Source organism: Rhinolophus sinicus, chromosome 3, assembly GCF_057876585.1.
Source record: "Rhinolophus sinicus isolate RSI-liver-muscle chromosome 3, RSI-T2T, whole genome shotgun sequence".
Classification (NCBI taxonomy): Eukaryota; Metazoa; Chordata; class Mammalia; order Chiroptera; family Rhinolophidae; genus Rhinolophus; species Rhinolophus sinicus.
This window is the reverse complement of record NC_142503.1, coordinates 158511013-158536729: the sequence shown is the minus strand read 5'-3', so window position 1 is coordinate 158536729 and position 25717 is coordinate 158511013. Positions and strand designations below refer to the sequence as shown.

Genomic DNA, 25717 nt, shown 5'->3' with positions numbered 1-25717 from the left:
ATCCAGACAGAAAATCAATAAGGAAACATTGGCTTTAAATCACACAATAGACCAGGTGGACTTAACAGATATATACATAACATCCCATCAAAAAAGCAACAGAATACACACTCTTTTCAAATGCACATAGAACATTCTCCAGGACAGATCATTATGTTAGGCCACAAAACAAATTTAAGCAGACTGAAATTATATCAAGCATCTTTTCTGACGAATGACATGAAGCTACACATTAATTACAAGAAAACTGGAAAATTCACAAATATGTGAAGACTAACCAACATGCTACTAACAACTAATAAGTCTATGAAGAAATCAAAAGAGAAATTAAAATAATGTCTTGAGACAAGTAAAACTGGAAATACATACCGAAAGTTATGGGATGTAGCAAAAGCAGTTCTCAGAGGGAAGTTCATAGCATAAATGCCTACCGCAAGAAACAAACAAAAACTCTCAAATAAACAACCTACTTTAAGAAACTAGAAAAAGAAGAACAAAGCCAAAAGTTAGTAGAAGGAAGGAAATGACAAAGATCAGAGCAGAAATAAATGAAATAGAAACTAAAAAGACAACAGAAAAGATTAGGGAAACCAAGAGCTAGTTCTTTGAAAAGATAAACAAAGTTGGAAAACCTTTATCTAGAATCCAACAAAAAAGAGAGGGGGCTCAAATAAATAAAATCAGAAATGAAAGAGATGTTACAACTGATACCACAGAAATACAAAGGATCATAAGAGATTGCTATGAACAATTATACACCAATCAAATGGACAACCTAGAAGAAATAAATAAGTTCCTAGAAATGTGCAACCTTTTAAGAATGAATCATAAAGAAATCGAAAATTGAACAGACCAATTACTACTAAGGAGACTGAGTCAGTAATTTAAAAACTCCCTACAGACAAAAGTCCAGGACCTGGCAACTGCAACTAGTTAATTCTACTAAACATTCAAAGAAGAATAAATACCAATCTATTTCATGAAGCTAAGCAATACCCTGATCCCCAAACCAGACAAGTATACTAAGAAAATAAAATTATGGGCTAATGCCATTGATGAACATAGATGCAAAAATTCTCAACAAAATATTAGCAAACAGAGTTCAACAATATACATTAAAAGGATCATATACCACGATGAAATAAAATTTATTCCAGGCATGCAGGGATGGTTCAACATCCACAAATCAATCAATATGATACACCACATTAATAAAGTGAAAGATAAAAAAATTATACGATCATCTCAATAGATGCAGAAAAAGCAGGACAAAATCCAACATCCATATACGATAAAAACTCTCAACAAAGTGGGTATAGAGGGAACATACCTCAATATAGTAAAGATCATATATGACAAGTCCACAGGTAATATCATATCAGTGGTGAAAAACTGAAAGCTTTTCCTCTAAGATCAGGAACAAGACAGGGTTCACTCAACACATTAATGGAAGTCCTAGACAGAGCAACTACGCAAGAAAGAAAAGATCCAAATTGAAAACAAAGAAGTAAAACTCACTATTTGCAGATGACCTATTATATAGAGAAAACTCTAAAGACTCCACCAAAAAACTTAAATGAATTCAGTAAAGTTGCAGAATACAAAATCAATATACAGAATCTGTTGTATTACTATACACTAAACACAAACTATCAGAAAGAGAAATTTAAAAAAATAATCCCATTTATAATTGCATCAAAAAGAATAAAATACTGAGGAATCAATTTAACCAAGGAGGTGAAAGATCTGTACAATTAAAACTGTAAGACACTGATGAAAGAAATTAAAGAAGACACAAATAAATGACAAGATATTCTGTGCTTATGGATTAGAAAAATTAATATAGTTAAAATATCCATACTACTCAAAGCGATCTATAGATTTAATGTAATCCCTATCAAAATTCCAATGTCATTTTTCACAGAAATAAAATAAACAATACTAAAATGTGTACGCAATCAAAAAGGACCTCAAATAGCCAAAGCAATCTTGAGAAAGAACAAATCTGAAGGTATCACACTTCCTCATTTCAAGCTATATTGAAAACTACAGTAATATAAACTGTATGGTATTGGCATAAATACAGACACATAAATCAAAAGAACAGAAGAGCCTAGAAATAAACCAAAAATATACAACGGGGAAGGAAAAACTAGACAGCCACATGCAAAAGAATGAAATTGGAGCACTATTTTACACTATACACAAAAACTAACTCAAGTGGCTTAAAGACTTGTATATAAGATCTGAAACCATAAAACTCTTAGAAGAAAACACAGGCAGTAATAAGCTCCTTGATAGGGGCTCTTAGCGATGATTTTGTGGATTGACACCAAAAACAAAGGCAACAAAAGCAAAAATAAACAAGTGGGACCAAATCTAACTAAAAAGCTTCTGCACAGCAAAGGAAACCATCAATGAAATGAAAAGGCAACCTACTAAATGGGGGAAAATATTAGCAAAACACATATCTGATAAGGGGTCAATATCCAAAATATATTAAGAATTCATACAATTTAACAGCACCCCCCCTACAATCTAATTAGAAAATAGGCAGAAGATCTGAATAGATATTTTTCTAAAGCAGACATACAGATGGCCAATAGGCACATGGAAAGATGCTCAATATCACTCACATTGGAGAAATGCAAATCAAAACCACAATGAGATATCACCTCACACCTGTTAGAATGGCTGTTGTAAAAGAGACGAGAAACAGCAAGTGTTGACAAGGATGTGGAGAAAAGGGAAACTTTGTGCACTGATGGGAATGTGAACTGGTGCAGCCACTATGCAAAACAGTATGGGGGTTCCTCAAAAAATTAAAAATACAAGTGCCACATGATCCAGTAATCCCATTTTTGGGTATTTATCCAAAGAAAGTGAAAACTAACTCAAAAGATATATGCACCTCCATGTTCACTGCAGCATTATTTACAATACTGAAGGTACGGAAACAACCTAAGCATCCACTGACAGATGAATGGACAAAGAACATGTGGTATATACAATGGAATATTATTCAGCTATGAAAAAGAATGAAGTCTTGCCATTTGAAACAACATGACTGAACCTAAAGGGTATTATGCAAAGTGAAATAAGTCAACCAGAGAAAGATGAATAAGTATACGTAGACCAGCCTCCTACAAAAAACCAAACCAAACCAAACCGAAAAAACAACATTAAGCTAATACAGAGAGCAGAATGGTGGTTGCCAGAGGTGAGAGGTTGGGGTGTGTGTCATAATTCCAGTTAAAAGAGAAATTAAGTCAAGGGGATGTACTGTACAGCATGGTGACTGTAGTTAATAATACTGTATTGTATAAGTGGCTAAGGGAGTAATCTTAAAGGTTCTCATCACAAGAAAGATATTCCGTAACTACGTATAGTGACAGATGTTAACTAGATTTACTGTAGAGATCATTTTGCAATATATACAAATATTGAATTATGTTGTACACCTGAAATTAATATAATGTTGTATGTCAATTATACCTCAACAAAAACTGCTGACATGTAACAACACAGATGAAACTCAAAGACATTATGCTAAATGAAAGAAGAGAGACAAAAAAGATATCCTATTGTTTGATTCCATTTCTATAAAATGTCTTAGAAAAGGCAAATCTCTAATGTCAGAAAATAGATTAGTAGTCCCTGCAGTAAGGGCTGGGGGGGAGGGACTGACTGCAAATGGGCATGAGGACTCATTTTTTGAGTAATGAAAATGTTCTAAAATGGATTATGGTGATGTCTGTACAATTCTGTAAGTTATTAAAAATCCCTGAATTGTACACTTAAAATGGGTGAATTTTATGTTAGTTACATATCAATAAAAGTGTTTAAAAAATAAGCCTCATGGAAAACAGTATGGAGGTTCCTCAAAAAATTAAGACTAGAATTACCATGTGACCTAGCAATCCCTTTCCTGGTATCTACCCCAAAAATCTGAAAACATTTATCCAGAAAGATGTATGTGCTCCAATGTTCATTGCAGCTTTATTTACGGTGGCCAAGGCATGGAAACTAAAGTGTCTTTCGACAGATGATTGGATAAAGAAGACATGGTATATATACTGAATGGAATACTACTCTGTCACAAAAAAGATGAAATAGTACCATTTGCAACAACATGGATGGATCTTGAGATTATTAGGCTAAGTGAAAAAAGTCACAGAAAAAGTCAAGAACCATATGACTTCACTAATATGTGGGACATACAACTGAAAGCAACAAAGGAGCAAGACAAACTAACAAACAAAAACTCACAGACATAGATAACAGTTTAGTGGTTACCAGAGGGTAAGCGGGGAGGGGGCATGGTAGAAGAGGGTAAAGGGGGTGAAATATATGTGATAGAAGGAGAACTGACTCTGGGTGGTGAATACACAATGTGATATATAGATGATGTATTATAGAGCTGTATACTTGAAAACCTATGTAATTTTACTAACCATTTGTCACACCAATAAATTTAACTGAAAAAAAATCAGTCTCAAACACAATTTGACTTCTTATTAACTCCTCCATAGTTTTTCAAGTGCTTTGTGGTCCCTTTCTTACTATATAGCAAAATACGGAACATCAATTAATTACACCGATCACACATTTTTGTCAATGGTAAAATGGTTATTCCCTCTCAATACTGATACACACTAGAAGGCCTGATTATGATTATAAATATTTAAAGAAAGACACTAATTTTTAAATGTCACTTCTGTGTTTTTAAAATTAATTCCCACAATGATTAAGGCAATGTACACAAAATGGGAAAACTGATTCAAACATGAAAAAACTGGTCAAGCCACCACAGTTGCCTCAATAATCTCTGGTAACTGTTCTGACTGATTTTCAGGCTGGATTGTTTTTTTCACTGAATTGACCAAATTGACTGTGGAAATTGGTATCATGTTGAGACAACCCATGTTGCCACCCATAACTGCCTCGTGCCGGAAACTGTGTTTTCAACACATGCTGCATCAATTAGCCATTAAACAATCCACATAAACAGCATCAAGCTGAAGCCTTGCTAATGAAGGCCAGAGCTCACAAGAGCACGTGCTTTCTGCAGCTCTTCACAAAAGGGTCCTCCGCCCACTGCCCAGCCCTCATCCCCAACACAAACCCGGGTCAGAGTGGGAGGTACCCTCGGTCAGGATATGGCTGGGCACCCAGGAGGCTGTTCAGAATAGATAAATAAAAGCGCTTTTATAAAATTACAGTTGGAGTTACCCAATGTGCTTTGCACAGGGACCTACCTATATTTCAATTTCTCGGTAAGATTACTTCCAAATAAAATTGTGACTTTGTAAGGCTATTATATGCTTTTTCTTGTCAGTAAAGGAAAACCATGCAAATTGAGCATTCTTTTTTTTGCTGTGATCTATTCATATCAGGTGCTCGTGATATCTCCTACTTCTACTCCCTTTCGGTCTCCGTTTTGTTTTATACTTAAAACATTTAATTTGCTTTGTGCTCTCTTGTGTAAACCTCATTGAATGCTTTTGGAAAATGGCATGGTACAGTTCTTAAGGACACATGAGTTCAGTTTTAAAATATGGCTCAGTTGTGAGACGATCACGGAAACATAAATAAACTTCTCTTCAACTTTTCCCCTCTACAAAGCAATTACACTGTTTTGCTTGAATGCCAAAAAGCCACTCTCAGTTTACCAGGAGCCAGAGGACACATTAGCAGGCCTCCACTCTTAGCAACCTCTCCTAGCACTGTGCCAGGGCGCTTCAGCAACCTTCTTTCATTATGCTTAATTGTCTTATGAAAAGACAACTAATATATCTATCTAGTTATTTCTTGGGGACTGCATTCTAATGAATGAGAACAGCAGGTACAATTAAATATAGACGATGCTGACATGCATTACAAATTGATCTGTGCACAACAGGAATGCACTTAAAGAGAAAACCACAATGCAATATAAAATTATTCTAATCATCCTATCACATAATAAAGGGTAGGTCATCCAAATATTCTTGCAAAAGCCTTAAATAAAATTAAGTAGCACAATCAGCCATCCTAAATAGCAGTTACTGTTTAGAGTCTCATGATTCAGTTGAGAATGGAGGCAACAAACATGTTTTTCCTCCTTCGTGTATGATAAAGGAGACATGCAGCATTTTCAAGGCTAATACCAAGGGCAAAAAGGCCGGGCCTTCTCAATTCTGCCTTCTCTCAATCCTTTCACTATAAATAAAAGAGGTTCCCTTCTAACGTGGGGGATCTTAGATTCTTACTTGGCAACATGTACATATTGTGGTCTGTGTATGCAAAACACCAGCTGTGGAGGAATAAATTCCTGGGAGTCAAAAGGAATCTATATTTTGCCCGAACTTCCCCAAATCAAAGACACCACCGATTTAAGACCCCTACTAACTACAAAAGTTTTCCAATGAAAAGGGAAAACTAATAATGGAATACTATTAAATGCATAAATATGTTTTGATTGTAGACATGTCCAGAAGACCAACTGGTAAATTGTTCTAAAGAAATAATAATTACAGCAGATAGCAATTTTTTGGCACTTGCGATATACATGCCAAACACAGGGCTAAGTGCATTATTATCACATGCATAATTATGTCATTTAATTCTCATTATAACCCTTGAGGTAGGTACTATTAAACCCATTTTATAGATGAGTACGTTGAGACTCAAATTAATGAAATTAGTTGCCCAAAGCAACACAACTAGAGTCTCCAATTTTAACTCTTAAACCTTAACAACCTGCATTGTATTGACGAGATAAATCTCATCTGAATTTATGGGCTGGATTATTATTCTAGCTTTGGCACTGAAGAGCTAGCTGATCTTCACATGTTTTATTTTAGATTTTTCTACTTTGCACAGAAAAGTAGATACAGGAGGGAAGTTTGGGGGAAGGTTCTAACTATTTTCTCACTTAATCTCTTGCTGCTTCTCTTGAGAAGCAGTTATTTCAACTATATAACAATAGCTATGATGTGCCAGATACAGTGCTAAGACCTCAGAGGTTAAGGAACTTACCCAATGTCACTAAGCTGAGTTGAATTAAGAGGTAGAAGCAGTACTTACAACTGGGTCCGACCCTAAAACTAGAGCTCTTCCATCAGGCTACCAACCACTTACTGCCTTTCTCATGACTAAGTTTTTTAAGCTTTTTGAGCCTTAGTTTTCGCATCTAAAATTGGGGGTACAATGATATCTTCCTTACAAGGTTATCATGAAGCTTAAGTAAAATAATATACACAAAAGATCTAATGCAGTAGTACACAGAAGGCACTCAATGAATGGTAACAACAACAATTATTATTATTATTGCACTCAATCAGAAGGAAATTAATCTTCCAACAGCAAAAGGATGGATTTGATTTCCATGGTGCTGATCACCTAACCTTTCCTTTGGACAGATGCGGAGAGGTCTCCTAACTGCTAAACCTTTCTGGCAGACTGTTCTATCTGAGGATAAATGTCTTACTTTACTACTAGAAAGGAGAACAAAGGATGACTTTCAATTAAGCCACATTACAAAAAAATATGCATTTGGCATTCAATCAGTATCACACACTAACTGGGGCCTCCAACCTCTATCAACAGAAATGATCCATCATATATGTGCTTGAAGCTGTTCTCCTGCTCCATCTGATGAGCAACTAAACCTCATAGTTTGCCAAAGAGACAAAGCTATAACCAGAGCTATCTGTGGGGCATGCTGAATCAAACATTCATCAGACCACATACAGAGTACATCTTGCTGAGTGGTTGGACAGGGGGTCACCATAAAGGTGAGGGGCTCACTTTAGGGTACCATAAAGATGTGTGAGTCAAATACACAGTGATCACATGATCTGCTTTAATCCCAATACCCAGCAAGGCAGAGGATCTTAGGGGAGGTTACAGAAGGAATAACTACTGTCCCATTTGTATTCATTCCCTGTATGGCACATGACCTCTTTTCTTCTCTCTCCTCTAAGGGTTCCACTGATACTCATTTTTAGAATGGGAAGGGGAGGTGGCCTGCGTGGTAGTTCCCCTGGGTTCCTCATCCTCTTAGAGATTTCCTAAAAGGGGTGACCTCTGTCTATGACACATCTTATCACAGTTGTATGGGAGAAAGAAAAACTAAGTCCAAGACAACCCTCCCTGATTAAGTACCCAAATACAGACAACTACAGAAAGATCGCATTCTTTTAGTAAATTAAGCTTTTTATTTTGAGATAATTATAGACTCACATAGAGCTATAATAATATAGACATCCTCTAGTCCCTCTATCCATTTTCTCTCAACGGTAACATCTTGTAAAACTATAGTACAATTATCACAAACAGCAATACAGTCAAGACAGACATCGCGTCTATCACCATAGCTTTTTATAGCCACACCCACTTTCCTCCTGCCGCTGCAAATCACTAATCTGCTCTCCATTTCTGTAATTTTATCATTTCAAGAATGTTATAAAAATGGATCATATACTACGCAACCTTCTGTGATTGGCTTTTTTCACTCAGCATAATTCTCTGGAGATTCATCCAGGTTATGTACATCAATAGTTCATTCCTTTTTATTGCTGTGTAGTAGTGTAATGGTATGAATGTACCACAGCTTGTTTAACTCATTAAAGGACATCTGGGTTGTTTCCAGTTTCTGGCTATTATGAATTAAGCTGCCATAGACACTTGAGTACAGTTTGTGTGTGAACCTAAGTCTATTTCTCCAGGATAAATGCGCAGGAGTGCAAATGCTAGGTAGTGTGGTAGTTGCATGTTTGGATTTTAAAGAAATGCCAAACTGTTTTCCGGTGGCATTTTACATTTTGATCAGCAATGTATTAGTGATCTAATTTTTCTGCATCCTCACCAGTATTTGGTGTTGTCACTATTTTTTTTATTTTTAATTTTAGCAATTGCGCTAGGTGTGTAGTAATAACGCATTGTGGTTTAATTTGCATTTCCTTAATGGCTAATGATGCTGAACATCCTTTCATGTGCTTATCTGCCATTTGTATGTACTGTTCAATGGAATGTGTCTTCGTGTCTTTTGCTCATTTTCTAATTGGATTGTTTTTGTTTTTTGCTTTTTTACTGTTCAGTTTTGAGAGTTCTTTACATATTCTAGGCACATATTCTTTAAAAGAACACTTTTAAGCAATGCTATACAGGGTTTCTTGCTTTTGAAAATCATTACCACAAATACAGAACTCCCTGGTGATTACCCCAGGCAAAGAGAATGAATGACCAACATGGGGAAGGAGGCTTAATTCCTAGAGATGTTCATTTGTGTTGATAGTTAGAGCTGGAGAAAAACCAACAACCCAGAGTCATTAAACTAGTTTGTTTACCTCAGCTAATGGGCTACGGCTATTTCCCCCCCCCCCCCCCCCCCCCCGCAAAACAATGTTCATAAGTGATGATCACAGGACTGGCATGTGATTAATACTTACATTTAAAGGACAGTATTTAAAGGATGTAAAAACAGGAGCCAGGGTGTAATTGTGCTCCCGCACTAGCACTTGCTTAACATAAACGCCCTGTCCAGACACCTTTGACATAAGCAGCCACAAAGCTCAGGGAAGGAGCTCCTGCACCTCAGCTCTCTCGCGCTGCAACATAAAACCAACTGGGGAGGATTCCTTTTAAAATGACTTTGCTCAAACACTAACCAGTTCTTTTAAAAACTGTGTCTGGTACCGCAGATATCAATAATACGGCTTAGGTTATTTCAAAACTCACTATAACCTACGGGTAAGCACAAACTGTATAAATCACTGCAGAAGAGGTTGCCATGAAAGTACTGTGCACATTACGTTTCTTCCTAAGTTACTTAAACTAAACAGGTTACTTTTCTATTGAGAGCGATGCTTTCCAGCAATGTACTCCCTAAAGAATCACTTTATCCAGTAAATGATCATTCCTTAATTTATTTTTGCCAAAAATCCCAACTTTTACATATACTAAGTTATTCTTGTAACACTACCACCTTGACATCAAAATTTCCTTCCTAAGTAATTCAAAGGTTTTATTTCTACCATCGCATGTCTCTTCTCTCATTTAATAAATACAATAAAATAATTCTGGAATGTAATACAAATATTCTTGTAATATTTTTCAAATCTTAAAATTTCCACTGACCTCATTTAAAAGGTATTAGCAAATACATATATGTAACATTTATCTGCCTATACTTTTGGACTATCAGCCTCCAGTATTTTTCCAAATTCCTTCCTTAAAGAGGATGTCCTGGCCTGGGACCTTCTTGGACCTTTCTTGGCAGCTTCCTGTGGATCTACAATCATTTCAAAATAAAAAGATTAAAAAAAAAATTCCTTTGCTTTCCACCTAAGTTGTGGGTCTACATGTCCTTTTCATTATTCTTTGTTAATGATAATACTTTATTTTCAGTATACTTTATAGTTTAAAACCCTTTCCCCTTAAAAACTTCTTTTGATTTGACTACGTGAGCTTTTCTGGTTTACAAAGCAATCACTTTCTTAGCTAAGTCACATTTCTTTAATTCTCAATTATTTGTGTGCATTTCAGTCTCTTATCTTTCACTCTAAAATATTTCATATTTTCTAGAATTTCCCTCTTTGAAGGGACACAAAATAGTTTATACATGTTAAGCACATAGAACAGTGCCTGGTACAGAGTAAGTGCTTAATAAGTATTACTATTACTATTTTCATCCTAAAATCTACTCTCAAGGATTCTTAATCTTTTCTTTCTTCTCCCATATGCCTCTCTGATTTGCTTTGTTCCCTTACCATGCCAACGTGTCGTACTTCCTCCAGTCATGAATCACATGATCCAGAATCCTGGTGCTTGAAGGAATCTGAGTGACCATCTAGCCATCCCTTCAGTGTATACGAGAAAACCGGAGCCCAGAGAGCAGGAATGACCTGCTTCTCCAGGGTCATAAAATGAGGCACTCAGTCAGTGGGACTGAACTGGAAATTTAAATACAGTTTTATTTCATCTTAGAAACTGAGCTTTTATATTGCCCAATTCAGGCCAAGTCAGTGTTGTGCCTCTGTAGTTCTTTAATAATATCTGAGGGGAAAAAATGGCTTAACTGAGGAAAGAAAATTCTGTGCAATTTCCAGATGCTCCCAATTGCTGGCCAGAGACAACAGCAACTTTTAAGTTTCTCTGTCTCTCTCTCTCTTTCCCCCACCCGCTCTCTCTCTCTCTTTTTTTCCTGACATTGCAAATGTCCTTTATATCATGAAGGATTTTTTTCCCCCAAGCTACTGAGTTGCTAGACCAAACCTAGATAGGATTCTCCAGGAGCCATGAGACGGTAATAACAAAAGTATCACCAAAACCCTTTGAAAGAATTGTTTGCTTTTTGGCAAAGAAGAAATTTCTTTCTCAAGTAGAGCTTTTTCCGCACTAAGAAGTAAGAGAATGCCTTCTTTCTCTTCCTTTTTTAAAAGCCTGATTTACTCAGGTATAATTGAGACTAAAATTCACCCTTTCAAAGTTTACAGATCTATGTGGTCTAACAAACACGTACAGTCATGTAACCACCACTGAAATCAAGATATAGAACATTTCCAATAAACACCAAATTCCATCAGAGCTCTGTAGACAACCTTTCCTCTACCCTTTGGCAACTACTGAAGTATTTTCCATCCTTCCAGTTTTGCCTTTTCCAGAATGTCATATAAGTGGAATGACACAATAGGTAGTTCTTTAGTCTGACTTCTTTCTCTTAGCATAAAGTATTTGATATTCATCCACGTTGTGTGTATCAGTAGTTTGCTCCCTATTACTGCTGAGTAGTATTACATTGTACAAATGTACCTCAATGGGTTGTTTCCAGTTTGGGTTATTATGAATAAAGCCACTAGGTGTGGGATTGCTGGATCATGTTGCAGGAAACGTACCAAACTGTTTTCCAAAGTGGCTGTACCAGTTTACAGTCCCACCAGCAATGGATGAAAGTTTCAGCTGCTCTGTATACTTGTCAGCACTTGATATTATCAGTTTTTAATTTCATTAAAGGACCTTTAATGGAGGTGTCTCAAATGTTAAGAGAAAAAAGGTAGGAGGAAACCTTTTTTAACACACTGAACTACTGCTGAAAGTTTAAGCAAGCATGACTTCTCTCTTCCTCCTAAAACCCACAAGCAATCCAACGGGAAAGTCCTTTGGCTCTATATTTAGAATATATCTAGAACCCGACCACTTCTTCCCATCTGCATGACTGTCTCCCTGATCTGAGACTCCATAACCCGCCTGTATTACTGACCGCGACAGTTCCTAACAGCTGATTCTACTCTTGCCCCTACCCTCGGCTGCAGGCTCGCAGGGCTCCTTGCTGTTCCATGAACACTCCCGGCACATCCCATCGGGTGTCATCTGCTCTCGAACTGGTCCCCCATATATCTACCTGACTAGCAGCTCTGCTCCTTCAAGCCTTTGCTCCAACCTCACCTTCTCTCTGAGGCCTACCTGATGAACACTGCAACCTGTGCTTTGCCTCCCCTAAGCCTGATCTAGTTTTTCTTTTCTTCATATTACTAACGACCTTCTAACACACTTTGTATTTACTTTTTTATTATGTTTATTATTTATGGGCTGTTTTCTAACCTTGCCCCACCACTGCTAGGAGACAAGTTTCATGAGTGTAGGAATCTTTTGTTTTATATATTGATGTATTCCAAGTACTCAGACTAGTGCCTGGAACATAGTAGGTATACAGTAAATAGTTGCCAAATGAACTAACACTAGCTTTGGCATTTAATGTAGTACCAATTGGAAGATCTATGTGAGGCCAGATTTATCAAAAGTAAAGCCAGGAGTAGAAAAAATTTGAAACATTCATGTTGAAACCACAAGACTTAGTTTCTCTAAACATAAATCTATCTGGGCAACATTTGCCTTCCAGAATAACATGAAAATTTTAAAAAAAAATTATATACATATACACACACACATATATATATATATATATATATATATATATATATATATGAAAAAGCTCTCCTATTAGAGAAAATAAATAAAACTAACCAAGTTCAAAATTATAAAAAATGTCCTGGGACACCACCTACCTTGGTTGTTTCTTTCTATAAACTCTGTGTGTGTAAGATTGCTCCAGCCTGATTGCCAATTTTATTTTCTTAATCTAAGTCCTAGTCTCATTACCCTTCCGTTTCTATTTTTTATCCTCAGGGAAAGAGAGAGCAGTTACTGCCAGGGCATTCTCACATCTTCCAAAGAGATGGCATAGGTGTTAATCTCGTGTTTATGTTTGATGTGGGTAATGACGGCTGTGACTGGAGCTGGAGGTTTATTAATATGCCGGGCTCTCACCTCATTAGTGGCGATGTATGTTTTGAAGTGAAGCTGCAATGTTTGCTGTAATGTCAGAGCTGGCCTAACAGACTTCCTCACTGTTCATTTTCTTTGTTTTCACCCAGTCAGTACATGCTACGCTTAGAGGGCTCACACACATGCTTTTTAATAAAGGCAATTTTCCCACAGTAGTAAATTTTGGTGGAAGTTACAGACATTTTCAATACTATGTCCTCATGTGATCTAACATGCTTATCTTAAAGAAAAAGTTTTCATAATTTTGACCCCGTAACACAAAGTATTAGGTTGGTGCAAAAATAATTGCAATTTAAAAGGTTAAGAATAATTGCAAAAACCGCAATTACTTTTGCACCAAGCTAATATAATAAACTCCCTGGCTGGATTTGGGAGTGGGGTGTGCTTATTAACTGGATAAAGTGATTAGTTCACTTATATAATAAAAACATTCCTAATTATTAGTATTTGACCATGTACAAAGTACTTTCACATATTTCATCTCAACCAACTCTTAAAAAGAACAAAATAAACAACAGTAAAACCTAACTGAATATAATATTTGATCCATTATGAATGACGACTGTTGTACTTCAATTTCTAAAAAAATTTCCAGTTGGCACAATATACTATCAAATGAACTAACCTGTACCAGATTAACAAGCCTCATGGAATGGGTGGTCTGTCACTGCTTGGTGCTCAGATTTCGCTGTACTCTACAGTACTCACTGGATATAGGAAAGACTTGATTTTTAGCGGCTTGTTTGGAAGTCATTAACTATGTTTTATAAATTCCACTATACACCATTTATATATATTTAACAGCTTAAAATACAGGAACACTGTATTCAAAGGAAGCCATTTAAATGAGAAAAAACAGGTTGTTCTCATTTCTCATTAGGTAACTGAATAAATCTCCATTTCTTAATATCTTTTAAAATTTATATTCAGAAATACAAGACAGGGGTTTTGGGGGCGGCGTTTGGTAGGGAAGAAAATGACGATCAGAGGAGAACACAGGTACTCAGACCAAGGCAAAGGGGAAAGAGGCTTAGATCTCTCACTAGCTCCTCGTTCACCATCTTCCTTTCACTCCCCATTTTCCCCCTCACGGAGCCTGTATCAGGCTCCCCTCTGCAGGACACCTGTCTTTGATTTGACAATATGGCACATATTCAGCTATAATTCCTGTCATCATTTAGAGAAAGCAAATATGAGTATATGTACTTTTAGGAAGGTACAGAAATGAACTTATACAGCGAAAGTGTATAAACAGTATACTACTTATTTAATTGCCTTAGCTGAACTTAAAAGCTCTGATCTTTAATTGCCTGATTGAACTGATCTAAAAAGCTACAATTTTTTAATCAAGGAGAAAATTAAATAGCTTTTTGATAAATAAAAAGGCATCTTTAATCTTATGTTCATGGAATCCAAGTTATTAAATATGGACAAAACCTCTACAATACTAAGTTAACAACTACTTAATCTAGAGTACATGTCTCTCTCATTACAATGCTTTACAAGTCTTCAGGGACACCTGGCTTCTTGCACTCTTCAATAAAAACACAGGCATTTACATCCAGGAGGTAAAAGTTCCACAAATAACTAAGAAACTTGAAAAGCTCAACATATATTATTTCTATAGTTGAATACCCATAATTACTGGGGAATAACTGCTCATCTGCACTGTAATTCATTAGTCTTTCCATCTAGACAAATACAACTGCACATTCACTCACTAGTATTTATTTAAAACTAATATCCCTTGAGAGGATTTGTTGGCCCACTACCACTGCCCCCACTCAGCCCCTTGCACATATCCTCTTCCCAGGACTAGTGGCATTTTATAGTGGGTTACTCTCTGTGGGAAGTGAGTTGGCCAGCACATACTGTTAAGAAAAGTACAGGCTCAGGATTCCTTTTGAAACCTCTATGCCCTCAATCAGTCAAACCATTAAGGCCCCATAAGACACTGATCAAATAACCCTGTCTTAGCCCACGCTGCATCCAGAGCTAGGAAGGACCTACCTGCCGAGAGGCTCTGGTCAACGCTTGCCCACAGTGACTATATGGTGGTTGTTCTGGGAATCTGACCAACACCATAAAATTTATTTTTAGATCCAGACATAAATCCATTTGAAACGTGTCTATCAAGGTCCCGTTTCAAATGAAAATTTCAATCATTTCTCTAAAACAAGAAGTAAAATGAAGACCAACCAATTTAGATATAGGAAATACTAGATAGAGGTATATCTATTTATCAGCATGATTTCTGATTTTAAAAAAGAAAAATAAAGATAACTGCAGAATAACTAAATAGCATTTCCCTATCCACTATCGTTCTTAGTGCTACCAAGATTCTTCACAGAGGGTTACAGCCAGTGAGACTTCATTATAAGTCAGAGTGATGCTGTATGCCAGAGTATAGGATGGTCCTAAGCATCACTTTACTAATAACATTTGCATCTCCATGGCAAGGTCCTTTGAATGAAGGCTTTGCTATTGAGAACTGATGACTTCCTTGAGCTCCTTTGTCAAATAGAGAGCAGATGTCCATAAAAATCAATAAAATGACAGGAATTGACCACTGTGTTAATTCCTATTAAAATAGCTATAACCACTTTATGGGTTGGTGAGTGTGTGCCTGTGGGAGTACAGGGAATAGAAGCAATATAAGTCATATTGTGTTAAATACCATTTTTCTTAATCTTGGGTGGGTTTCTTAAACACCCACCAGATGTGTTTACATGCTAATTATTCATACTCAGGAAGAGTAATACTAACTCTCTCTACATCTACATTTTGCACAAACTACAGTCTAGAAGTACAGTGGACTGTGTTTAAAGAAAAATCTGGTTTATTATTCCATAAATACCTTCAAGAACTGAACTGATATTTTACTTGTCAAAATCTACATACCCTCTTGAAAGAGAAAGGAGGATTTAAGAAGAAATTGGAATCACTAGGATATGAAAACCACCACAACAAAAAACAACCCTTAGTGACAGATGTGATACTACAGTTGAAGACATCAGTTGATTCCTCTCTCATAGTTTATACCTTTTTTTAAAGAAAACTTTCCTTTAATCACATCTAATGTGTATGCTGTTGCATTCCCCAAATGTGCATAAAGCTAAGCTGAGCAGATGTGGAAAATTAAACAGTACTGTTAGTAACATTAGGCCTTGAAGTTGCTTTGTTATAGTCTGTTTCTCACTTAATAATTTGTTCCAAATGAATTCAGACATTTTGGTAACATTAAAAAATGCAAAGGAGGTTCCTTTTGCAACATTCAACAGTTACCTAATTATTATTCTCATGTGTTCTGTTAATAGACTAGTGAACTAATTTCTGATGCTTCCACCAATTCCTTATTTAGAGTTTCACTTTCAAGGTACGTATGTGAAGCAGTCTCTTAAGGAACAGTGTATGATGATATCTGAAATGTTAATAAAAGGAATAGATGCAATTGTACAGAAGTGAAAGTTCTGTATTAACTAGAATTAAGAAAAATAAGATCCTGTTTTTTTCAAATACTATGAAATATCTTTTTACATGTTTGGTAAATATTATTCACAAAAACACAATACCAACTTTATAATTTAAATCAGAGCAGTTGAGGGAGAAAATAAAAAACATTTATAAAGCACCCATATTTTGGACTACCAAATATATCAGCTGGATTAAAATATCACTTACTTTAAAAATCAAGGGACCTGGAGAGCTATCTACCCTTACCCCAAATTAAGTCTGAACTTGTAAGCTTAGTACATACCTCTATGTAAAATCTTTAAACTCCACAAATAGGTGAGGCCTTTAACAACCTAAATTTAAGAAAGAGAAAACAGTACAATGATGGTTTTTATAAAGAACTTTCCACATTTAAACATAATCATATCAACCATAATTCTTCCTTTAAAACTCTGTCAACCTGTAAGCATCTCCCATTTCTGTGCCAGGCTTTGTGGAGACACCAAATATATAACTTTCAGGTTCCTTCCTTTAATGAACTTACAATGTTCTGAACATAAGGTACGAGAATTGAAAGAAATAAATGTACGAGCATGTACATAAAATGACTTGGAAGTATATCTGCTGAAGTCTTAGCAGTGGTGTGGGCAGGGAGGAGAGGGACAGGAAAAAGGGACAGAGACCTTCATTTTTAAATTTTTCTACACTTTTGTATGTGAAATTTTTTAAAAAGTCATGACACTTATGACCGAGGATAGACATTTAAAAAAAATAATTAGCTAAAGAAGGCAATGGGTGGAAAAGAGATTGCTTTCCTGTAGTCAGGAAGGCTTTAGCAAGGTGCTGGGCCTTGAGTAACAGACAACTCCTGTGAAAAAGAGAAGTATTCAGGCCAATGTAGGAATATATAATGAAAGTGTTGGGACAGTATACTCTTCAAAAATATCAAGGTCATGAAAGGCAAAGGAACACTGAGACACTGTTCTAGATTAAGAAAGACTAAAAAGACATGACAACTAAATGCAATGCGAACCCTAGACTGGATGCTGAACCAGAAGTTTTTTCTTTTGGTCCATCAGGGTATTATTGGACACTTGGCAAAATCTGAAAAAGGACTGTTGAATTAGATAATACTAATGTATGAATGCTAATTTCCTATTTTGACCAGTATATAGTGATAATGTAAGAGAATAGCCTTGCTCTTCAGAAATATACACCTGAAGTAGTTAGGAGCAAAGCATCATGATATCTGTAACTTACTCTAAATGTTTCAGGAAAAAAATATGTAGCATTTTTGATCTGCGGTTGGGAATCCACGTATGTGAAGGGCCAACTCAAGTTACATACAGATTTTTTGAGTAGGTGGTTGATGCCCCTCACTGCTTGTGTTGTTCAAGGGTCAACTTTTAGCCCAATGTGGCTAACTGTTAACAACTGTAGACTCTCAGTGAAGCATCTGTGGGAATTCCTTGTATTATTCTCACAACTCTTCTGTAAGTTTAAAAGAATTTCGAAATAAAAAGTCCCCCCAAATGTTTTAAATGATATTGGGGTAAGAAAGAACAAAGTATATGAGCATGATGACCCTCTCAAGCTCGTCTGGCTGGTGCACACGTACGTGTGGAGTCATGGAGACAATACTGAAAGGGCAAGTCAAGGAAGTCAAGTGAGAAGATAAAAACATCTGAATTAGATTTGGATTTCAGAATTTAACAGCTTGGGATAAGAATAATTAGTCAAATAATTTACTGAAAAAAAGAAGTTTCTAAGACCCTAAGTACATGGATTACAAGTGCAACAATCTATGTCGGAAATTTAAACATTAAAACCTTTAAAAATCTTTATATAGAAATTGGAAAAGGAGATGCATATATTTTTATTTACACCCACTGACTCTGATGCACATGAGTCTGGACTTACCAATTTCAAGGTTGACTATTCATAATTAGGTTATCAGATACAATGAATGAACCACTATCACTCAAATTTACTGCAAGAATTTAAAAGTACCCATTGTTATAGAAAATTTTACATAGGTCAGGACCATAGAATAAGAAAAGCTACCATTATGAGAAGTAACTGAGTGAGTTACATATCTTGAAAATGATGAAAAGAGGATTGGGGGCTAACCATGTAAGGATTTTAGTTGATGAAGAAAAACTAAGAGTAATATTAAAAACAGAAATGCAAAGGGAGAAACTCAATTTCCAAATACTAAAGATCTAGAAGAAGATAAAATCTATATCAATTAATGTTGAGCAGAGGTTAACATGCTTTAATTGCTCTCACAGAGTGGAATGTACTCCTGAAAGATTTGCTAAGACAGTGTCATCAATTCCACAATATTTGTGAATTTTAAGAGAACAGAATGAATTTTTATACTAAATGATTTCTTCTGGGGTTTGAATATGTGGCATTACAACAAAAGATACATTTTCTGGACCGTAAGACAGTAAAAAAATAAGCATCAAAATAATAGTAACTAACACAAACAGAGGAAACAGGACAAAAACATTTCCTTAAATGTTTATAAAAAATAACATCAATAATGTAAACAATTTTCTCTTTGAGAACTAGAACACGATCATCTTATTTAGCATGGAAGTAATTATCTTCTGAGTTCTGGAAGTAGGGTTAAACTTCTCCACTTATAAGCTTAATTGCATATTATAAAACCTTCCCACTACAGATAGCACACCACAAAAAATTGGTCCCACAGGAAACAAATAATCAGAAAACACACAAGTGGAAGGCAAGCCATCATATTCAGAATATCAGGCAGGAAAAAAAGTAAAACAAATACTGATTTCATGATACTTGCTAAAATTATATATTGTTAGAGATTCAAAACATCACTATTCTTCCAACTTTGTTAAAATAGACTACATTTTCGTTTATAAGCATGTAAGAATCCGTGTAGAAAGAGCTAGAAATCTGTTGATTGAAAATCTAGAGGGTATTATTGGTATTCAGTAGGCGAGGCTTCACAACAATGACGTGACAAAGCCTTGACACTAAAGGTACTTATACCTGCTGTCAATCACTCACTCCTTGACATGTCAAGTGCACATCCTTTCAGGGACAACTTCAATCAACATTAGCACTCAAAATACAGTACACAGTGTCACTGCTTCAGAAATGAGAGGAAAAATAAAATGTGTTAGATGGCAGGAAAGACAGAAAGGCATTCCTCTTTACAGGAGACCAGATTCAAATGGAAAGTGGATAAAAATCATTGAGCAAATTGGAAAACTAAAATCAGCCAGTTAATATGGACTTTTTCTAGGAAAAATATTCTCTTGCCATACATCCTACAAGAGAAAATCTGAACATATCATACAGGCTGACGGGGTTCATTGTGTAATGAACTCTGGATCTTTGGACCTGTGCTGCATGCCAGATTATTGGAACCTGGAAGGTGAAGTTAATTTGGGGAGGGAGAGATGCCTAGATGTGGTTCCAAGACATGAAAAGAATCTGAAGCGATCGTATGTGTGAGTCAAACAGCCCTGGGTTCAAATTACTACTGACTAGTTATATGAAAACTTGGGTAAGTTATTTAACTTTTCTAAACCTCACCTTGCACATGTATAAAATATGTACAATAATCTACACTTCCAATTTGCTGTAAAGATCAACAGTATCTGTACGTAATACATTTACAACAACCGGCACAAGGAAGTATTCACTATACATCTATTTCCCTCCTGTCTCCGGATTCTGTTGTTTCGACTTGGCCGTAGTGCTCCTGTACTTCCGTGGTCTCACTGAGAGAACTCAAGTGCATGATTCTCATGCTGTCTTCACAACACCAGAGGAGAGACAATCAAGGGTACTGGGAACGCGGTCAGGCTGTCAGAACATTTACTATACAAACCATGACTTACAACCCATCAACTTGCTAGTCTTATTTTCACTGGTAGAATCTTTCCACTGGTGTTTGTCAGCTGCAACAAAGGATTACCCAAGTTTGTAGCCTACTTAAATTACATTAAAAGCTACACTGTGGAGGCATTATACAAGCTTAGGCCCAGCAGAGTTTATAAAAAGTGGCAGATGAAGAGCAAAATTATGAAAAGCATTTCTTTTACTCTGGCCACAGGCAGTTTTCATTACTATGACCTGATGAGCCATAAAAGCTGGAGAAATTGGACATATTCTAGAGAAAAAAAAACAACACCCTAATTTTTAAAAATGTAAGGGCAAATGTAAACAATGCTTTGGGCTAGCACTTACTTTAAATGCCTTTCACTAATATAATTTTTGTCATATTTTCAACTGCCCAATAGGTAAGCCTTCACTTGAAGCTGGATTATTATTATTATTATTTATTTATTTATTTTTTTTTTTCTGACTCCCTTCACTCCACAGGCTTCCCCCTCCAGTAGAACTGAACAGACCAGTGGCCTTGTGGGGATGCCCTACACGAGCAGGAGGTAAGATGTATGAAGTCCAGGAAGAACGTGCTTCTCTACTGAAGGAGGCAGACTCCTGTTTTAGCCAAGTTCAACTGGCAATTGAGTACACAGAACTCATATACTTTCTTCTTTTGCAATTGGTATCCTTGCCTTTTTTTGCCCTTTATTATACGTGTTATTAAACTTTAGAGCCAAGAACTGCCAAAAGCCACAAAGCATTCATTCCCCTGAGATTAAAAGAGGAAATGAAACATTTTTATTTTCATCTAAAATAGTGATTTAAGTACTCAAATTTCATACTAATCTACCTAAACATGTAGATTAGAAGCTCCTTAACAGCAATAGCGTCAGAAAAGAAAGTTCTCATCACCCTGGGCAGTTCACACTACTAATTAGAAAGAAAAAAGGAAAGCTGTGAATTACAATGAACTAAAACTAAATAAGTGTCCATGTTGGATTAAAGGATTTGAGTTGTCAGTCTGATGTATAATGAATGTGAAAATCAGCCATTTAATTAAATGGTACATGGTATAATCACTTTGTTCTGCATTAAACAGCTTAAGTTATCAGAGTGCCTGTAGTTTAGCAATTGTTTACTATTACACCACCCCATGACTTCTCTTAGACACTGTTTAACCTACGTTATTCCAAATTTGAAATCTGGGGTTTATATAGTAATTTAGTTTAGTTGATATAGTTCATCAGTTTTTTAGTGAATATAGAAAACGAGAAAATTGCTTTTAAGCATAATGGGAGTAAATCCTAGATGTAGTGGGTGAAAAAACTTAAAACCCAGTAACATCAAAAGTCTGCAAAATTCTATAAGAATAAAGTATTTTCTTATAGGCTGTTTTATTTTAATAATTTAGACTTTAGAAGTATTTTCTAATATGCCTATAGTTATAAAATGTTCAAAAACCAGCCTTCTTTTTGAATAACTTGGAAATTTTACTGGTCAACAAGAGCACCAAGGTCCCTGCGAACACCTGAAACTATAACAGGTCAGAATACCCGTAAGCCTAAAAGATGTCACGTGACTATGTAGTTATTGTGGGTTGGTCTATGAAAAGAAGAAAGCACAAAAATGTAAGAAAAGAAAGTTAAGAAGGCTCCAGCAGTCAGGAGGGACTGAAGAAGAAGAAAAAAAAAATGTGGAGGATATAAAGAGAATAGGCTGGACTAGAGACTTAACCATTCAGATTTTATAAAGTTGAAGCCATATACTCACTGCTACTGCAATTCTTCCAAGGACATGCTCTGGAATTTTTCTATATACATCCAAAGATCCCCCTGTAGAGAAAAACATGCTGTGTTACTACAAATGAAACTACCAGAACAGTGCCCTGGAACCCTCCTCTGTGCATTCACTGTGAGAAATTTATTTTTCTCACCTTATATCATGCATTACATGTCTAGGGTAAAATTGGTTTTTAATCCAATTTTATTTATGACATACTCATACTTCCAGATGAAGCATAACTAGGTAACTTCCATTTTATTCCCAAGTGTATAATCACATACACATATACACTGAAGAAAATTTGTCAAGGGTAGGCTAAGAATCTGTACTTTATTATGTAAATTTAAATACACACACAAAATTTTAGATCAATAGGGTAATCACATTTAGGTATCTATCTTGTATAACAGTTTTCTAAAATGTAAGCCAGGACCCTATCTCAGAATTTTCACATTAACTAAACAAAAGCTGCAGAATATAAGGTCCAAAATACACACAAAAACTAATAGAGTAAAATAGTAATGTTAACATCTATCTAAATGAATATTACCCTTCCAATTAGGTATCAATATAAACAATCAAAGATACCATGTTAGTTCAAAATGATTTTTTAAAAAAATTCTCTTTGATAACATTTTGAAAAACACTTTATGGGGTAAAAAATAAAAATCAATCTCCTACGTCAACATTTTTCACTAAAATGCTATTCACTAACACCCTTCACCTTTACCTGTTCAGCTTTTAGCACTTTCCAAAAACCAAAACTACTAGACTATGAATGTAATAAAGGCAGGCCATGTTGTTTGCTTGTTTTTAATTTTCATCAACCTAGAAGTTAGTACAACTATGAGATAGTAGATATTCAATAAATAACTGTCAGATAAATAAATGAATTAAAATCACCATGAATTTCACCAAATAGATATAGTTGCTCTGAAAGCAGTTTCAAAAGAAGGGACAGCAAACATTTGCAGCACCAGTAACATCACTGAAATAACTGTATAACTTTCCTAGGTAACTATTTTGAAGGAACCAATATTCACTTGGAAGTATAAATATGGGTATGCTTATCAAAATCTTAATCTTACACAAGTGGTCTAAGAATCTCAGGAAGACTGAATGTCAACTATAATTGAAAAATAAAGGAAATGAAAAAAGAAAATGATAATAAACACTTAAGCAACAACAACAATTTCAGGAAGATATGCAAAGAACCACATTTTTGCTCCAAAAGCTGATTGTCCAGCTAGGTCTTATTTTTGGGGAAACGCAGTATTAATGATATAATTATATGAGAACTGCTTTAACAATATGTAATAACCTTTTGTTGAGTCAAGTTTAGGTGTGTACAGTCTTTTAGTTCTGCAATGGAATTATCCAGGATATTTGAGAAATAATTTGTTTTTAAGAGGCTAAAAATTCACATTTAACCACTTTACTACCAGATGAAGTATTTCATAAGGGATTAGCATGGAGCATGTTATTTTACTGAAATGCAGTTAAGTCTATTTTGCAAAAAGAAAATTTTTATGTGTCAAGTTTTCCTAAAGCTGAACATCAGAGAAAAAAGTTAAATAATTTTTCATGTTAAAAAAAATACGCACACACCCACCCACTGGTTTTTATATTTATCCTGTTTAAAGCAGGAAAATGATCACTTCTTTAGGTAACTTTGCCTTGTAGTTTCCAAATTCTGGTAAGAAGCTAGAAAACTACGGTGTGATTGAAACTTATGTTTTGGCTCTGGGTGCTACTGGGAAGATAATGAAAAAAAGACACTTCTGCAATAAGCTGAACCATCTTTATTTACTAAAATAGCATTTTTACTATAGATGCAATAAAAGTGGAAGTATGGTAGAAAAAAACATTTTATGTTTTCATTGATCTTTCAGATGAATCGGCAGTTCTAAGGATGAAGAGTGTCAAGAAGATCAAGCTTCACATGTTGGTACTTGGAATCCTGATAAAAGCAGTTTATTGCGCCAATCCCTTATGAAGTGAACAGCTGCAGTGGCTCCAAACTAGGAGGTACAAATTCATTCACCTATACGAGTAAGAAGTCCTAAGAGGAGATTTATTTTTACATAGGATATAAATCGGGGCTTAATTAGCTAAATGGACAATAGTCAACAAGCTAAACCAAAAAGACAAAGATTATGTTACCACCATTATCAGTAGAACAAGGCAAAAAAGAATCCCATTTTGAGGTAGTTCACCAGTTTTTGTAAATATCCATGTAATCTCAGAGAATTTAATCTTAGCTAAGACGTTGGTGTTCTAGGCATTTAAAAACTCATTTATCTGTGGCACAGTTGGTTTGAACTGTTTGCTCCTGATTCCAAGGTCACTGGTTTGCTCTCTGTGACCTGTCAACTTCCTAGCCTCAGATCATCCCTAGCTGGTCATTGCATTGCATGCCACTATCCACCAAAAGGAAGAGTGCTACTAGATTAGCAAAAAACCCATCTGAGTTTCCAAACAACTACATGCTTCTGTTGATGAATTAGGACTACCATCTTCATGTAACTAGGATAAAAGAACTCATGGGGTAAGGTCTGTCTGGTTCCTAATACAGGGTCTAAAACGAAAAGTAGTGTCTTGCATTTAGGATAAACACAAATATGTAGTAAATGAACAAAAAGCAACATTACTGTCATATTTGTCCTAACACTTTTCTCAAAATGACCATGATTACTATTAATACTAACAAAACTTCAGTCAGGAGCCATTAGCAAAAGTTTCAGCAGAAGCTCTCTTAGCCTCTGCTAGGTAAGAAAGTATAAAATTCCTTTATTTCTTTGCAACATATTTTTTGGGAAAATAATTTTTTTCCATGATGGTGATCCAAATACATGTGCATATATCCTGAGATGCATTTGGGTGTTTCTTAATGGATTTAGTTTTGACTTAATGAGAGGCATTTCAATCATCCTCCTGGAAGACCCTACTTGCAATGCTGTCTTTATCTGACCCGACTTGGATCTTTCCCAGTACAAAAAGCCTTTTTCTTAGGGGCATTTGTTGAAAACAATTAGAAGCAACTGATTAACTTTGTGACTAAGGTGGTAGATAATAGTTTAGGCAAACAACAAGCTAACCAAAAACACTGAAAGGAAAAGCTGGGGAATGAGATGTCCACAGATGCTTTGAAAAGCTCCAACATATTCTTGGACATCTAAGACATGTACAAGCATAAGGCTGTGTGCATGCTCATGAAGGCCGAGGAGACTGTAAGCAATTACCTTGGGCTGAACATGAGGCTCTGCACAAGCAGGAA

General features: G+C 35.7%; 1 protein-coding gene across 12 annotated transcripts in view; it reads right to left on the bottom strand.

Annotated features, from left to right (window-relative positions):
• MAP2K5 (mitogen-activated protein kinase kinase 5) overlaps positions 1 to 25717 on the bottom strand; it is a 228882-nt gene that overhangs the window by 115370 nt on the left and 87795 nt on the right. For all 12 annotated transcript variants that reach the window (XR_012494694.2, XR_002136832.3, XR_016020872.1 and 9 more), the window contains exons 12-13: positions 22429 to 22490; positions 17087 to 17135 (exon numbers count right to left, since the gene is read on the bottom strand). Coding sequence is in view for 9 of the 12 variants with exons in the window: in XM_074327515.2 (XP_074183616.1) it covers positions 17087 to 17135; positions 22429 to 22490 (111 nt within the window). In the remaining 3 variants the exon portion in view is untranslated. The remainder of the gene's footprint in view (positions 1 to 17086; positions 17136 to 22428; positions 22491 to 25717) is intronic.